This window comes from Mchenga conophoros, linkage group LG4, assembly GCF_057382185.1.
Source record: "Mchenga conophoros isolate Kocher_MC1m ecotype Shallow Benthic linkage group LG4, M_conophoros_male_GT1.1, whole genome shotgun sequence".
NCBI lineage: Eukaryota > Metazoa > Chordata > Actinopteri > Cichliformes > Cichlidae > Mchenga > Mchenga conophoros.
In genome coordinates this window covers 35,932,025-35,948,955 of record NC_140529.1, presented here as the reverse complement: position 1 = coordinate 35,948,955, position 16,931 = coordinate 35,932,025, and the positions used below count along the sequence as shown (strand labels likewise).

The following is a 16,931-nucleotide window of genomic DNA, read 5'->3' as shown; positions in this document are numbered from 1 at the left end:
AAATCACAGTCATAGTCTGAGCATCTGAACGTTTTGTGCTTTTCTAGATTCACTAGGAATTGTATGGCACATGGCATAATTTAATATATTACATTTTTCTCCTTAAATAGCTGCCTTTTTGCAGGTGTAGGTCACCTGGATCCAGGCAGAACAGACACCGTAAGAGTAAAGAGGCAAAACACACCTTTAACCTTCTCTCTCTTTATTCATAAATCAGCTTAGAGTCCACTGCACAGCGAGCACTGAGTGGACTGCGGGTCCAACATGACTGACTACCAACACTTTTAAACTGCTTTATACCCAGAGAAGCACAGTTCCATTAAGATACCAAACACGATGCTTTCGTTACATGAAGAGGTGGGAACATTTCACAAAGAGCATAATTCCAGTATGTCGAAGAGTCTCCACGATTTTTGGTTCTATAAATACAAGTTCCAGGGTTTTTTTTTCTCCTCTCTTTAAAATCACTGTTACTAAATCACTGAGATGTATCCTGATCAGGATGAGTCATGATTGATTGACTGATTCAGCTGCTATTAATATTTAGGTGACTGTGCGTCTGTGCGTTTGTGAACAAGAAAGAAACAGAAGTGTGTTAATATACAGAAATGACTGAAAGGACACCACTTTTACTGCACGTGGTGCTTTTTTTTTTCTTTTTTTTTTTAGGCTTTACAATTCTCTTTTTAACACTGCAATAATGGGACCGAGCAAATTTACACAAGGACTTTTTTTTTTTTTTTTTTAATTACTTAGTTATCTCTTTTTGATGCTGTCATTGCAGAGTGGTTTATATTTATGGATGAGTTCCTGTTTCATCTTGCTATCAGTCCATATACATGGGGGAGCTGGGAGAGGCCGGCATCTGATCCATGATCCTGCAGACGTAACCGGCTACGTCGACTGAGCGCTCCTCGTACATCTGAATGAACGGATCTCTCTGAGGTGGATTAAAAAGAAACAAATTATTACATTAACTCAAACTCCTAGAAGAAAAAGAAAAACATGAAAGGTTAGGGTGACTTAACATGAACTCACCAGCAGCTCTTTGTACTTTGGCCTTTTTGATTCATCCTTTGTAAGGCTTGAGACGAAGATGAGAAAGAAAGCAGAGGTGTTAAATTATGGGAGGGTGCAGTTCGGTGATTAATCCACCGGGGGGCAGAAGAGAACACAGCACAGACTACAAAGAGACAGAAATTCTTGTCTATGGAGGTATTTCTTACCACACATTGACAAAGGCGATGAATTTGGGGGAGAAGCGCCTCTCCTCCGAGTTGCTGAGTTGCGGCGGGTCTCCTCTCACCACTTGGGTCAGCTGATCAAACACACTGTTCCACTTTGGGTAGGGAAACCGTCCCGTGGCCAGCTCATACTGAAACACATAGCATTAAAGTTCAAGCACACTGAGAGCGGAAAACTACAAATATGGCGTAAATCCCAACATTTTCTGCAGATTGCTTTATTTCTTAATAAACATTTACTGCATAAAGCATCTTTGTTTAGAGAAGAGAGCAGAGGTGCTACTCCACACTATATTTAAATGTGCTAACGGTTTAAAGGTGAACTTCAGACCTCCAACAATGATTATAGTGCAGGTTTATTGCTCATACTGTATGCACTGTCATCATGGGCCTAATAAAAGAAAGGTCGCGCCGTCTCTGGAAACCATGAGGCTTTCAGCGATTGGCTTTTCTTCCTTTGTTCTGGTCTGTGTGTGCTGAAGGTGCAGTGTGAAGAAGCTGGAGCACCGAGTGCAGAGAAGCCTGTGCAAGCAGAGGGAGAACGTGCAGCCTGCATGTGAATCCAGAACCCTCTTATTGTGAGGTTAGGATGCCAACCAGTGTACCACCATACGAGATGTAATCCAAGAAGACTGCTTTTAGAACAAGTCTGCCACATTACCAAAACCAGTCACCACTGTTGTTTTAAACTGTATCTAACAGTTTAATATTCAGTTTGCGAGAAATTTAAGTCTTGTTAAAGTATTTGTTGATTTTTTGGGGAACCCCCCCAAAGCTTAAGGCTGACTCTGCCTTCAATAGGGATTTGTTGCAACGATGCCCTCTGTACACGTTCCTGTGCTTCAGTTTCTAGACCAAAAGAACAACATGCAAAATATGTAATACAATTTCCACAGTCATTTGTCCAGGTTCTTTCAGGACCTGAAGAGACATAAGAAGAGCTGAAACTCACCAGTGTGATTCCCAAACTCCAGACATCTGAGCGGACATCGTAACCTTGCCGGGACGCGCTGGGGTCTATTCTCTCCGGCTGACAACAGAAACAGGACGAAGCAAGCACCTTTAAATTGAACACTGGTTTTCAAGGAAAAGAAAAGCTCATCAGGGGTTTTTAGTGATGGAAACAAACTACAAACCAGTGGTCCCCAACCTTTTTTGCGCCACGGATCAGTTTATGTCCAACAATATTTTCACGGACGGATAAATACAACAAAATAAAACCAGTACCGGGAACCAAAAAAAAGAACATTTATTCATAACACACAGGAAAATACCCAGGGAAACAGAGTTAACGATAAAAACGATTAAACAAGTAATGATAAAAACCCCCGAAAACCATAAATTTCACACCCGAGCCTCATCTCTCGCGGCCCGGTACCAAACGGGACCGCTGCTATAAACCACACGTGTGTTCATTAAAGATAAAAACAGTCTGAATCACTAACATATTAGCAAGTACATTAGTGAATTAATGTTCTGAGATGATGCATCTATGCTGTTGAACTGCTGAGACAGCTCCTGAGCAGGCTTATGCTCTGACCATAAGAGATAAACAGCGTGTGTCTTGGAGTCTTAGAAAAGGCGTTAACGCAGCTTTGAATCACCTCCCAGGTTGGAAAGGTTTGCCCCTATAATGCAATAACTGTGCTGCAGGCTTTAGACACCAGAGGTCACTGTGAGTGTTCGGTTTAAAACTGCACACCCTTTCTTCCTCAGCGTTAACAGAAAGAAAGCCCACAACCTCCACAGTGCAAGGAAAGAACAAAGGATTACTTTAGTTTGGATTTTAGGATCTAACCCAAGTGTTTCTCTTGCATTTTAAGTTGCACACAAGATGGTAAGAAAGAAATCTGTGCTTCCAAAACCAACAGCTAGCCCTAAGAGCACTAAACCAGCTCATCGCCTCTGGGCATGCTTCCGCCTGCACAACGACATGCCATCAGCTCTGAGGTTCATCAGCTCGCTGCCTCCTTCCTGCCTTGCGAGGCTTCTTCTGACATTATCAACCTTCACTTTGTCTCAGAGCCGCAGAACAGACACGGGAGCAAAGTGCGTCAGAGAGCTGCAGAGATCTCCTGCTGCAGCACTGAGAGGAGGAGGCACCTCGCTGGCCCATTTACAGGCCTGAATTAGAGGCTGATGTCACCCAGCTGAGTGGGACGCTCTGCGCTGCAGCAAGAGGCTGCACGCATCTACCAAGACTTCGTCTACACAACCACTGCACATAACGTTAGTGAAGAAATCATTAGACAGCATTTTTTTTCATATCTGGATTTTCCTCTCCAGTAATCAGAATTGCATCTTTACCCTGAGAAACCAAACTTTATTAGGCTCTGAGCAAATCTGTAAAAGCCGAATAACTGTGCTGGATACAACCACAACCAAACTACTAAAGTAAAGAGAAACTGGTTCAAATTTAATACTAAAAAAAATAGAAAATTAGCCAAATTATTACAAACTTTATCAGAACCACTAACAGCTGTGAACAAGAGCTACTGGTCCTCTAAAGTCCAACATCCACATGCATCCGGTACAGGCTATAGCCTGAGGTAAAGTGTGTGCTCTGTTCCCAGCTGCACCGAGGTCTGTTTTTCTACGTCACTGAGCCTGTAGTAACCAGCAGCACGGCGGTCACACACCTGGTGTGTGTGCCAGCTGGAAACCAGAAACTGGAGCTGAGATTCCTGCACGCTGAGCTCACAGCCGTGGGAAGCTCCCGGGTAACTTGGTTCATACAGAGTCATGAATGAAGCGCCCTGCCGCGGCCTTTGGGAGAGCGGAGAGCGTGCAGAGGAGGCCGCGTACCGCCGGGTCCTAATATCGCCTAACCAAATTTAGAATGGAAACTGCTGCAGAGAGACAAGGAGGGCTAGGAGGTACGGAGGGTCAGAAGGAGGTGCCCCCCAGCTGACGTAACCCTGCGGCAAAAATAACCTCAAGCGATGATGTCACGATGAGATCACCTCTTTGAAAGCTTTGGTTGCATGCACACACGCAAGCATGTGTACGACACACAGTGTGATTAATGAGAAAAAGCAATGTGACAGATTATTTATCGTCAGATGTTTGACCTGTACATTTAAAAAAAAATGTTTATCAGCATTTTAAATAATTTTTCCAAATAATAGCAACAGATCTCCAAATATTCTACTTAAAGTCTCATAAAGAACTAAAAATCCTTAGAAACACATATTCGACTGTTTCTTAAACAATTCATTTTTTCTCCTCTAACAGGATTTCAGGTATTGAGGATGGTGTCTCTGCACAGACTATCATTAAGACCTTCATGTGATATAATAGGCTGAACTGTTGTAACCTCTGACTGTCTGTCGTTTACAGTCAGCACAAAACCCAGGAGGAACATTCAAGACCAGTAACCTTCTTACTGATAAGTGAAATTATTTAAAATAACCAGTTAATAGTTGATTGGTCCTCATTGTAACTACTCAACAGCTAAGTTCTTGGATTCTACGAGGCACTAGAAACCTTTGAGACTCTGCTTCAAAAATTCTGCAATTTATCAGATTTTGTCAGCTGCACTTTCATGCATCGACTCCATTCTACCACATCCCTGTGCTGCTAAATACCAGATCCAATTAAGCAGCACAACACACTCAAAATATGCTGAACACAGGTTACAAAAAAAAAAAAAAAAAAAAAAAATTGTGGAAGAAGCAAAACTTTTTATTAGAAAGCAGAAAAAGCTTTTTAATGCAGTCGGTGCAGTTTTATGTTCTGGTGATCATTGAAATTAATGCTTCAAATAAGTACCTAGAGGTGCTTCAGCTCATTTCAGGGACTCTGATGTTTATGAAACCTGTTTGAAGCGATCGTTGCCGCGTGACTCGCGTCATTATCCCGATGGCAGCAGCCATTAGAAGATGGTTAACTGAGTCTATTACGAGATGGGTAATTTGCAGGAAAAACACACAGTGAAGGTTCATTGTCTATCCCATCCCCAATCTCCCCAACTATCATTTACCCATAATGCATTTTGTAGCGTATATTACAAGGTCTTTCTCAGCCACTTTAAATTCAACTTTACTGGTGGCACTTTGTTTATTCAGTTATTCATGGTGCTGCAGTCAGGTATACAGAGAGCTTCACAAAAGCCAATTAGCTGTTTTTTGGTTGTTTTTTTTAAACATCCCATTAACCCACCTCTGTCCTGAACTAGACTCTTACTGTGAAAATTTCAAGAGATCAGCAGCTTCAGAGATACCAGAGTCTTTATACAAGGAGAAGACTTGAATAGAAATCTTAGCATGTTTCTATTTAGAGCTCTTCTAAGATGAGCAGGAACAAAGATTTTCAAACCTCATTTAGACCCGATTTTCAGGTAAAATTGCCACAAAAATGAGCCAATTTTGTGTTTTGTTTTGTTTTTTTTATTGACTTTTTCTAGTGATTATAAACATGTTGTTTTAATGTTTCATTAACCACTGAAATTCATGTTATTGGCTCTTTCCAAGTAGCCACAATTTCTTCCATAAGAATGATGGAAATACACAATGACCAACGTTAGACGACACATTTTCTCCATCCTAATGTTTAACTCAGGCTGTGGTATTGTAGATGGCACTACTGGAACATGGCTGGTTCACTGAGTAACAGCATGGATAAGCAGGTGATAAATAAAGTGGACAGTGACTGAAATACTGGTTGGTCAGAGCTGTCATTTTCCATGAAGCTCAATGGACTCAAGCCGATTTGTGGCTAACTCTACTTCGGTAACCTCATCCTGTTACTCACCGCCATGTACGGTCTGCAACCGGCATCTCTGGTTTTGGCGATGGAGTCCACCAGCTGACCGCTGATGCCAAAGTCACACAGCTTTATGTTGCCGTTCCTGTCCAGGAGGATGTTTGACGGCTTAATGTCTGAGTTAAGAGACACGGCTGGTGAAAAGACACGCAATGACCCAAATGCATTACAATGGTGAAAGTCAGGTATCCTCTTACCTCTGTGTATAATTTTCAAGTTTTCTTTTAAGTGGTTAAGCGCCTTCACAGTCTGTAACATGCAAAAACAGAGTTTAGGACAACAAGACGATAATCGGGCTTCTAATATGGATAAAATAAGGAAGACTCAAGTCCAAAAAACTTACAGCTAAAGTTATTTTTCCTAATATTTCTTCTGGAATCACATCATCTAATGAGCCATATACAAACTTGTAAAATTTGTCTAACGAGGTAGCCATAAGTTCCATACAAATCCAGCAGTCCCCCTGAAAAAACAAACAAACAAGGAATATTCAGTCACTTGTTTCCTTTGAGGTGAGACATTATTGTTCATTCTGTAACAAAGTGACTTCATTTCACCTCTCTGAACAGAGCACCATAAAACTGCACGATGTAAGGACAATCACTACTTCTCATAACCACGTCCAAGTCCATCAACAGCTGCTTCTGTTCTCTCTCATCAACTGTTGATCGAATCCTCTGAAAATGACAAAATGCTTCCATACGTATCAAACAGACTCACAGACATCGCTCCCGTGTTCAGTTTTAGCTCAGACAGAGAAAGGGCAATGATCACCTTGACCGCCATGATCTGGTTACTCGGCTTGTGCACCATCTTGTTGACGGAGCCGTAAGCTCCTCGGCCGATCTCGCCCAGATCTTTGAGATCTTCGGCTGTGAAGTCCCAGTGCTGCTCTGGGGAGATCTTCAATTTTCCCGAGGACTCGATGCTGTGTGTCCTCAGCCTCTCTCTGAGAGGGAAGAAAGAAAGAGCCGGCCAAAATAACGAGAAACTGGATGAACTACATTAACAGACAAGCCTGGGGGAAAGCTCACTCACATGTGAGGGTTCTGGAAGGGCGGCCCGGCCGTGTTCAGTGTGAATCTAGTCATGGGTTTGATGGGAGGATTGGCAAAGTTCAGCTTCAGGGCTTTACGTTTACCTGAGCGAGAGAAACATGAATCAAACGCCGATGAAACGACCAAACTCATCCCACACGACAGCTCTGAATGATCAGTGATTGAAAACGATACCAACCATGAAATGAGGCAACACAAGGACTGGGCAGATGATTAAATGCATCCCAACCTCCTGAAATCTATAGATGACATGCTTTTTATAGATTATTGGGATGGGAACTGGCAACCTCTGCAACACCTGCATATTTACAAAAATACTCATCCGCAAGCCTTCGAACATATTGTTGGTAATTTCGCCAATTTTTCTAAACTTAGCTACCCCATGAAAAGACCAAAGAGATGAGTTTGTGAGCGGTGTAGCATTTCTGTTCCATGACATTCTTTATTACTTTCTGGATTCAGTCCATTCATCCATTTTCTTCGTTCTTGCAGTGAGGTTCGAACCACTGCGCTGTGGATTCAATCCACATCCAGAAACTTTTGAAAGGGTTCTTCACGATTGCCTAAATGCAAATCTCAATATTATAAGAAAACCTATTCCATTCAATTTTCTTTATGTAGCTTTAAATCACAACAACGGTCTTCAGACGACCCCCTGTGAGCAAGCACTTGGTGACAGTGAGAAGGAAAAACTCCCTTTCAAAAGGAAGAACTCTCCGCAGAACAAGGTAGAAGGGGAAAAAAAGAAAATAAATATTAATGATAATTTGGAAAAAGTCTAATGTCACCATCTTGAGGTTCTCAACAAAATTAAAAGAATTCAAACTTCATGAACTGCAGGGCCCCAGTTTTACAGATTTATTGCATTCATCTTCATCAGACAACAATGCAAAAAGCACCACCTGAGGTCACATGCTTCTAGTCACATGGATGTTGTTACCAACTGGAACATGAAGACAGAGGTAAACAAATCTGTCTTCAATATCCTTCTGCATCCAGGGATTCAATTCAGGCATGCTGCAGAGAGAATTTTCATCCCCGATAGAGATATGCAGTCTCAAACTGCACAACAGCATTAGCATGAACACACATATTGGAGTTTATTGGATTAAAATGGGATTAATCCACCAATGAAAACAGTCCCCAACAAACGTACAACTTTTCCAGTTTAAATAATGTCTGCTTAAAACCACACTGGCTGTAGCTTTTGGGAAACCGATAAAAACACAGGACATTTTTATTTCTATTCAGGTTTGCTGACAGCTCAGTCAGTTACTTTGGTCTTTTCATGGGAACAATACAACCCTCACCCAACCACATTTTTCATAAAGCTCATAATAATGGAATTAAAAAGAAAAACATGGTGGGTCCGATAAGATGCATTCTAAAGTCAGAAGTTTTATAGATTTGGAGTACTAGATTGTCTTTGTACGGGAAGCAGACAATCTTGTAATATTTCCATGTTGAAATCCAGACGGGGTTTTTCCTGGCTGACTAGACACGTAAGCATGACTGAGTAACAAACAGAAGGCAATGAGTTATCTTGATTAAAAGATCAGCGCACTTTCCTAATGTTTGTATTTTTTGTGATTTTTGAGGAAATGGACAAAAAAAAAAAAAATCTGATAATAACACTAAAAAGTTTACTTGGAAAAACAAGTGAATGAATCTCTTTTTGAATAAATCTACTTTAATCAAAAAAATGCAAATAAATAAGTGAGTGGAGCAACCTCACTGACTCAACTGCAAGCAGGCTGATACTGGTGTACAGTCAGTTGCCAGTTTAGTATCATTAGCTAAAACTGAAACGATCTACTTGAGCAGTCCTGCAAAAAATCCTCCCTCGTGAAGGTCGTTCAGACAGCTGTTCTAAGCACTCAATGTTGCCTCATCAAAACAATCAGGGTACATCAAACAACAGAAAAACCAATCAGTCCTGGTAATATAATGGGTATGCATCTTTATAATTTACAACTCATACATAGTAAAGAGGCGGGGCTTTTCAAAGTAAATCTGATATCTCCATGATGACACTTGATGATGTATAATAATCTTTAAAAAAAACAACACCTTAAAAGTGAAAGAATGAAGATGATTTCAGGGAAATCTATGTTATTGCTTTACACAGGTGTTTGATCTGCAGGTACTGATATAAATGTGGTGGCCTAAATAATAGAAAAACCTGTAGGTACAATGCATCCTTGAGTTAAATCCAAAGTCATCTGGTCCTCTGTTACCTACGACATTCTCCAGAGACCAAAGACACAAAATAACCAAGATCCATTGGATGACAGCACCTTTCAACTCTGGGTCTAGGGGGCCACAACAGCAGAACATGGCCTAAGAATAAGTTTTCCCCGATTGGAGACTCTGCCAGACACTCCCAGACGACCCTCAATCTGCAGTTGGATGCGACAGACCTCATACACAAGCTCTAGCTTCTTTCTTCATAAGAGGGGTGGCGTTCCATGTCCCTAACACCAGTCAGGGCAGCCGTGGACCAGACGACAAGGGCCTCCACTCAATCCGCAAGTAACCAAACCCCTACAGCTCCTCACGCAGTTGGTAGGAGTCGTAGCGGGTACTATAAAGAGGAGGATTTACTGCAGGACTGCTAGATTGGACCGTTTGGCTGTACAGACCAAATAAAATAGCAGATGAATGCAAACTAGGCACAAAAACCAGTGAGAAATGATCATGTCACTGTTTATGTTTCTCATAATCATAACTTGCATTACCATCTGGCTTTGTGCAAAACTAAGAATTTAAAGACTCAAATTTCCAAAGCATGTCAACAGTAGATGAAAAAATACCCAGACACTGATGTTGATGCAGAGACAGAAATCCAGCATGCTGCTTAAACCACCTCCACTTACAATGCAAACAGACCAACCCAAAGATAAACATGAAGGGGGGGGGGGGGGGGGGGGGGATGTAAGAAAGAAAAAAATAAAATAAAATATATATTGGGAAACATGCTCCTCAGGCCAACTGCTCTGATTTCACCTTGAATCGAAGGACAGCTCACTCCACCCAAAATACCACAGGAATGCGAGTGCTGAAATTCCACTAGGTTTCAATGGAAGAAGTTGTGTGAAATGACAACTTCACAGTGTGCGTACCTTGTCTCGACAAGAAAGGGCTATGCTGGAGTGCACCAATGCCAAGGGGAGGGAAAAAAAAGTAACACACAACACTTATACAGGCACTACTTATGCTGGTTAGTTGCACACTGAAAACCAGCCAGGTAGAGCTTCCATTGCACTTTTTAAACTGGTGTTTCTTTGGTTGGCAGAAGGGGGAGAGGGGGGTCCGTTGAGAGATCTCGTGCCAAAATATCAATGGAAGCTCTGAATTTTAGGCTTGTGCCGACGAGAACAGACACGCTTTTCCTGGAAGTGTGTCTGACAAAAAAATAAAAATAAAGGTCTTTTTGCGCAGCACAAAAATCCTGACGTGGACAAAACAAACAACATTTCTATAACTGCATGCGTCTGTAGCCTGATATATCCTGATATCTGAAAAGGTCATATTAAAAGCATCAGGTACCGGCACAAGCCTACTTGAACCCATCAGAAGTTTTGACTCAGATTAGTGAAGAACAGCAGGACAGACTCCCCCATACCAGACTGTCAGGCAGAAACAAAGGGATGAGAACTGTTGGTGCTGAAGCAAAAGAGATTTGGCTTACTTGGGGGAGCTCCAGACAGGTTTATCTGAAACCCTAGAGGTGAGAAGACAGCTTTTTATTTTTATTATATTTCACCTTCCATATGCCAGCCTGTGTTATATACCTCAAGAGATAGACTACTACTTTGTCAGTTTTGACTTTGACATCCCAACAACTCAAAAGCCCGAGAAGCAATTTACAAAAACTGCCCTGGCTTTAGTTTCGGAGCTGTCAAACATTCGGGTGCATCTATCGCAGGTTAAATGCATTTCCTGAATGGCAATGCACTGGCATGCACGCATGTTTATGAGCCAAGCACTTGGAGCAGGATGAGGTGTCAGTCAGTGAAGAAGGAAAAATGGCCTGCAGGTAAAACTAAAAAGGAACGAGCATGACTTATGATCGTGAAATTATTTGAACTTAAAAACAACAACAACAACAACAAATGTGTACATAAATAAAACACTTTTGTTTTTCCTCTTAGGACAGCTCACCATCCATCAGCATCACGGGAGGAGTTAGGAATCGTTAGTTAGCAGCATTAAAATGAAAGATGAAATACAGTCAGGGAAAAGTAAACAGAGACAGGATTACGTGACGTAAATGTAAATATAAAAATTAAACAATCAAAGCACTTGAAGGTTATGTTATCGCTAACGTTAGGCTTAATTAAAGTGGCATAAAGTTTATTATTGTGACATCTACGAGGGCTGAAAAATGCATGCATCTCATTTACACTGATTACATTAAAGTGAAATACACCTAATTCCAATCAAGCAATATTCACCTTCATGATTCAGGGATTCTTACATCAGTATATTGTGAGATTTATTTTCTAAATCAGAGTATGTAATAGCTGTTTCATTTTCCCAAGAATTTACTATCCAGATTAAACACTGTATTTTTAAAGTCATCTGCTTATCTGACTCTACTAAGTCAAGGAAGTGTGTAGCTACCTGTTTCACTCTGACATCTCCAGCAGGTGTTGGACTCTGAAAGTTAAAATGAGAGACTGTTTGTACAAAAACCACAGCATAGGTAAAGAGCATTTTCGTGATGTGGTACTGAGAAAGCCTTCACTACTGTCTGCACAAGCAAGTATGGAGATGTGCTGCACTGAGTTGCATAAACCTGCTGCTTAATAGATCTGCAAATAATGCATCCAATATAACTAAACTCCAATAACGAATCCAGCTATTTAACTTACGTTATTTCCATCAACGTACAGCAAATACTTCTGAGAAAATCTTAATCGTTGGGCGTTTTGATAAAGTCAGCCTACGTAACACTAACATAACTGAGGTGCAAGCCACCGTGTACGTGTGGAAGATCATCTTGAATGTCAAGAGTGCTGCAACCCAAGTGCATTCAGAAACACTGCTCTAATCTAAGCTGAACAATGTCCCTCCACTGTCTGTGTTATTTACCAACATAAATATTTTAATAGGTTTATGTACGATAAAGAAATATCACCGCTAGCTAAAATTGCCTGTTTTTGTAATGGGACTTGGCGAGATTATGTCCAGGCAATAGAAAAACAGGATGCAACGGGGCAATAAAACACCAAAAAATGGTAACAAGGACATTTAACTCGTTAGCAAAGAAATAATAAATTGATTATTTTTCCAATTGGGGAACTCGGCAATAACAGCTCTCCTGTCTGAGAGGGGATGCTAGTCCGCTCCCTTGGGAATGTTTTTCAGTCCTGGGAGTAGCCTGAGCCTCCCACGGCTAGCCTTGCTAACATTAACCTTCACTGCAGCAGAATGTGAGCCCTCCCCTCCTCCTCCAGCTTCACCAGAATATTTTCCCACCGCCTCCCACTTACCCTGCATGCTGCTCATGGTGGTAATGTGCTGGGACTGGGACTGCTGGTGTGCTCCTGCGTTGTTGCTGCTGGGTGTTGTTGAGTTGTTAGGGCTGGGAGTCGCCATTGTTGTGTGTTTGAATTCCATCAGCAGCACCCGGAGCTGCAATGCAGAGACTCGGAGAGCAACTTCACTCCCTTCCCCACGGCCACTCTAACCGTTGCTAGGCTAACAGCCGCAAAAAAAGGCAGGCAGCGGCGCTTGAAATGCCGTAAATTGCTACAGCTTTTTAAAACGTCAGGGCTACGTTAAAGGCCACCTTTGTACCAACGTTAAAAAAAAACAAACATACAGCCAGCTAGGCTAACTAAACTGGCTATCCCAGAGGCTTTACGACCCGCAATCAGCTGACCAAATGACACGGACATGTCAACACCCACTGTTTGGAGGGCTAACAGTGCCAACATGAAATGCGTCGATAAATAATTCATTATCCCTGACGTTCTCACACTGCAGGCGAAAGCGCACCAAATCCGATTTTTTTGACCCTATGCGACCCATATCCGATCATGGTATGACAGTGTGAACGGCACAAATCCGATATTTTCAAATCCGATCTGGGTCACTTTCGTATGTGGTACTGAATCCGATACATATCCGATGTTTTAGAAAGCGACTGCTGTTTGAACGGTCATGTCGCATTAAATCCGTCTTTTACGTCACTGACACAAGACAGACGCCAATTATCAGCACCGGAGAAGACGTCGCGAACGCTTCCTGGCCATCCAGTGTAGATGTCAGTGAAACTGTTGGGAAGACAACATTGGAGAAACGTGAACATTTTATTTGTACTGTAATCTGCAGATTCTGACAGCAATAAGGATCATTATTAGGTTATTTACATTATTATGTAAATAACAAAATAACTTAAAGTAAAAATTGGGAAACGTAAAGTCCGAAGTCTTTATATTAAGGGCCATCAGTCAAACAATACTGTTTGGTCTGGGTCTAAACAGCGCGTTGTGTGACATCTTCTTTTGCGCATGCGGGCCGCTTTGAGCGTTCACACTAGAGCGCGTTCGCATTTTATCTGTAGTGTGAACAAGCAGACAAAAAAAAATCGGATTTGATCAAAAAATTGGAATTGAGCATTAAGACCTGCAGTGTGAACGTAGCCTAAGTGAACGGACATAAACACTGGACTCATTTGGAAGACGGTGGTGAAAAACGGTACACCAGTATATTAGATATAATATGATAATTAATCAACAGACTGTTCTGTGTAGATCTCTCCTAAAAATACTATAAATGTGTACATAACTCTCAATTCTCATTGAAAAAGCCCTTTTCATATTCATTTGTTTGTTGTTATTTGTTGTTTGTTAGACTTTCAACACTTATAACAGACAGCTCGTGTTTAGAATACAGTTGACTAAATTTTGATAACAAATATTTTTTTTAATCTGGCATGATATCACTCTTCAGCATCTGCTGGTCCAGATGTTTCTGAAAAGGTTCTGAGTTCTTTCCCTGCATTCAAATATTTTCAGTGTCAGTTAATTGATGTTAATTAATTAATTGAAAATAAAACGCTATAAAGAAGTATAATACAATCTGAACATCAGGTATAAAAACAAGCAAGTGACACAATTTAAAATATACTGACAGTGCTCCACTGAAACTGTCCAGTCCAAGATTAACTTTGATATCAGCAAAACTTATTTGTTGTTGAAGAAATAAAACACTGAAATGAAGAAAACATCACCTGTTTGATATCACCTAAGAGGAGTAAATCCAGTTTTTCCATCCATTTAGAGATTAGGGTGAGTGCTTTGGAAACAGAGTGCTGGGAATAGACTTCTTTTCAGGTGTGCCAATTAGGTGAGATCTGACAGCCTGGGCAGCTCATAGCTGCTAAGGCAAACTGGGTGTTAGGCTAACCACAGATTTCCAAAAACAATGGAGCACTTCTCCAAGTAGACTCTACATTGACAAATCATTTAGACATTTGAAGATCGTGTCACTACATTCACAACTAAAAAATAAATAAAAATAAGAAAAAAAACCAAAGTGTATTTGGTGAATGTAACAACAGAAAAAGCATTTGACTTGCACTTTGTCCCACGATCCTCCATCATTACCAGTTGGGATTTGGGATACCTGGCAGCCAAGTGGACACCAACACTAACTGATTGTGGCAGTCATCCATTCTCTGTCTTGACTTGCTGTACAGGGTAACCATATGCTAGAGTCTGTTGGCGATTGACAGCGTAAATTATTCCATGATGCACTGCAGCACAGGAAATACAAAATAATAAAACAGTGAAATAACTCAGTATGTTTTCAAATAAAATGAATGGATATTTATTAAATCAATTATATTGTATTGTATTGTATTTATTTACGGCTTGATTTCATTCATGTAACTTCATTTATTTATTTAGTTATGTCATTTTGGCACCTTTGTCCCTCCATACATAAGTAGCGGTCGACTCGCAAGCAGCAGACAGAACCGACGTTCAACGGAGTTTGTTTCAAAATAAAATACAGCAGTGCTTGGCTAAAATGTATTGGGAGTCACATCAATGTCCTTAAGAGATATTATAAGCAGGAGATATGACACAGAATCCTGAATTACATTTTATGGAATAAGTGAAATTTAATTGAAATTAAACTGAAATTGAGGTAAATTGACTATATTAGATTAAAAATAAGTATCTAGTGGAGTTTCACCTCATTTTAGCTCACTGCCACATTGATTAAACCTGTTTGTGACTCAGTGTGCTTTCAGTGTACTATCCTGCAGAATGTGTAAAAGCGTGCCAAGAATCAGCCTTCACAGCTGTACATAAAAACATCCAAATTACCAAAAATTACCAAAAATTCTTATATAGTTCTATATTGTGTATTTTGTTGTACAGTTATTTTATTTTCAACTTTAATTTATATATTTTATCTTATTCTTTCCCAGTTAAATTTACCCTTCATTCTAATTTGTGTTGTACAGTTATTTCATTTTTAACCTTAATTTATATTTTATTCCTTCCTAGTTAAATTTACCCTTTTTAATTTTTCGTATTTATTTCCTGTCTTATTCATAGCCTTTTCCTTTTTTGTTTTCTTTAGGTCACGAGCAGTTGTCCAAGCATTTCACTACATATCGTACTGTGTATGACTGTGTACGTGACAAATAAAAATTTGAATTTGAATTTGAAAAAGCTTTTGAACATGTTGCCCTTCTTCCTGGAATAATCTACAAGCTTCAGGCTGGATACATGTTAAAATAATAGTGTCTAAGGTTGCACTGAAGTTCATCTGAGGTGAAACCTTTTTGCTTTTTGTTTTGAGCTGGATGCTGTGTTCACTCCTTATACTTCTTATAGATCACAGTTAATTTAGATAATTCTCGAAATAAATGCATGGTACATTTAAATTAATATTCAGGGCACACTTGATTGTCACAATATAAGACAAAAAAGTAAAATGTAAAACAGGCAAAAAAATCAGTGAGAAGTGAAAGAGCAGTGACCCATGACCAGCACCTGCTAAACTGTCTTGTGTTGCTGCTTCGCTGCACCTGCTGTCACTTTGATTTGCACCAACGTAATAGATTCCCAATGCTGTGTGCACACGTGTAAATCAAGTTATTATGTATTTTAATGCCATTTTTACCACATACAAGCAATGTCAAAGCTACAGTTAAATTTTATGGGCTTGAAACATCTAAACAAATGAAACTTTACTAGTATAATATAAGAGTCTGAGTCTGCTGATTTAATACAAAAGTGTTAAAGTAGTGTTTACACATTTATATTTAACAAAAGAAGAAGAATGAAACAAAAAAATAAAAAAAAATCTAAGCAGCTTTGTTTGCTTTGTTTGCTTTAGTTTAGATTTTCAGACATTTTTCTTTCTTTTCTGGTCTTTGTTCTGACCAGTGACAAGGTTTATACTCATGGTACTTTTATTTTGTAAAGATATCATAAATCTTTGCAGCAACACCTCCGCCCAGCCACCATATTGGTGCGGGGAACTACTGTAATTCCTAGTGCATTATTAAGGCATATAAATATATATCATAACCGGGATCTCCATTATTAAAAGGAAAAATATTTCATGTCAGAAACGTCAGAAACTGGAGACAAATAAATGCAAACCTTCAAGTTTTCATATTGAAACACACACAGAGAGAAAGAGCTTCTGTAAAATGATATTTAACTGCATGCTTTGTGTAAGTAATGTCGAAACATAGCCTGTTCCTTTTTGCGGTTTTACTTTGAACATGTTAAAATAACACAACAACAACAATGACAACAAAGAAAAGACAAAAATACAATAAATCAAACCTAACATGAGGAAAACAAAACAATCCTCATCCTGATAAAGC

The 16,931-nt window shown here is 40.0% G+C and overlaps 1 protein-coding gene across 3 annotated transcripts; it reads right to left on the bottom strand.

Annotated features, from left to right (window-relative positions):
- Positions 1-185: 185 nt before the first annotated feature.
- On the bottom strand, positions 186-13,113 carry map2k4a (mitogen-activated protein kinase kinase 4a). 3 transcript variants are annotated; one of them, XM_085272137.1, is made up of 13 exons: positions 12,565-13,113; positions 11,693-11,728; positions 10,758-10,790; positions 7,047-7,149; positions 6,783-6,957; positions 6,566-6,685; positions 6,352-6,471; positions 6,206-6,257; positions 5,997-6,124; positions 2,197-2,274; positions 1,227-1,375; positions 1,039-1,084; positions 186-940 (listed from the first exon to the last, which is right to left on the bottom strand). In XM_085272137.1, exons 1-13 carry the CDS (start codon positions 12,689-12,691, stop codon positions 827-829), a joined length of 1,281 nt encoding a protein of 426 aa, XP_085128263.1. In that variant the 5' UTR covers positions 12,692-13,113; the 3' UTR covers positions 186-826. The 3 variants fall into 3 exon arrangements, with proteins under 3 accessions (XP_085128263.1, XP_085128265.1, XP_085128264.1); XM_085272139.1 differs by lacking the exon at positions 10,758-10,790 and having other exon boundaries at positions 7,047-7,137; positions 12,565-13,107; XM_085272138.1 differs by lacking the exon at positions 10,758-10,790 and having other exon boundaries at positions 12,565-13,106.
- Positions 13,114-16,931: the final 3,818 nt, after the last annotated feature.

Bases quoted from the DNA above. Each gene is read 5' to 3' on its own strand.
- map2k4a (XM_085272137.1), bottom strand. From the start codon at position 12,691: ATGGAATTCAAACACACAACAATGGCGACTCCCAGCCCTAACAACTCA. The intron at 10,791-11,692 runs GTAGCTACACAC...TCTCACCTCTAG, and splicing joins GAGATGTCAGAGTGAAACAG to GGTTTCAGATAAACCTGTCT. The intron at 6,472-6,565 runs GTGAAATGAAGT...TTGTTTTTTCAG, and splicing joins ATGGTGCTCTGTTCAGAGAG to GGGGACTGCTGGATTTGTAT.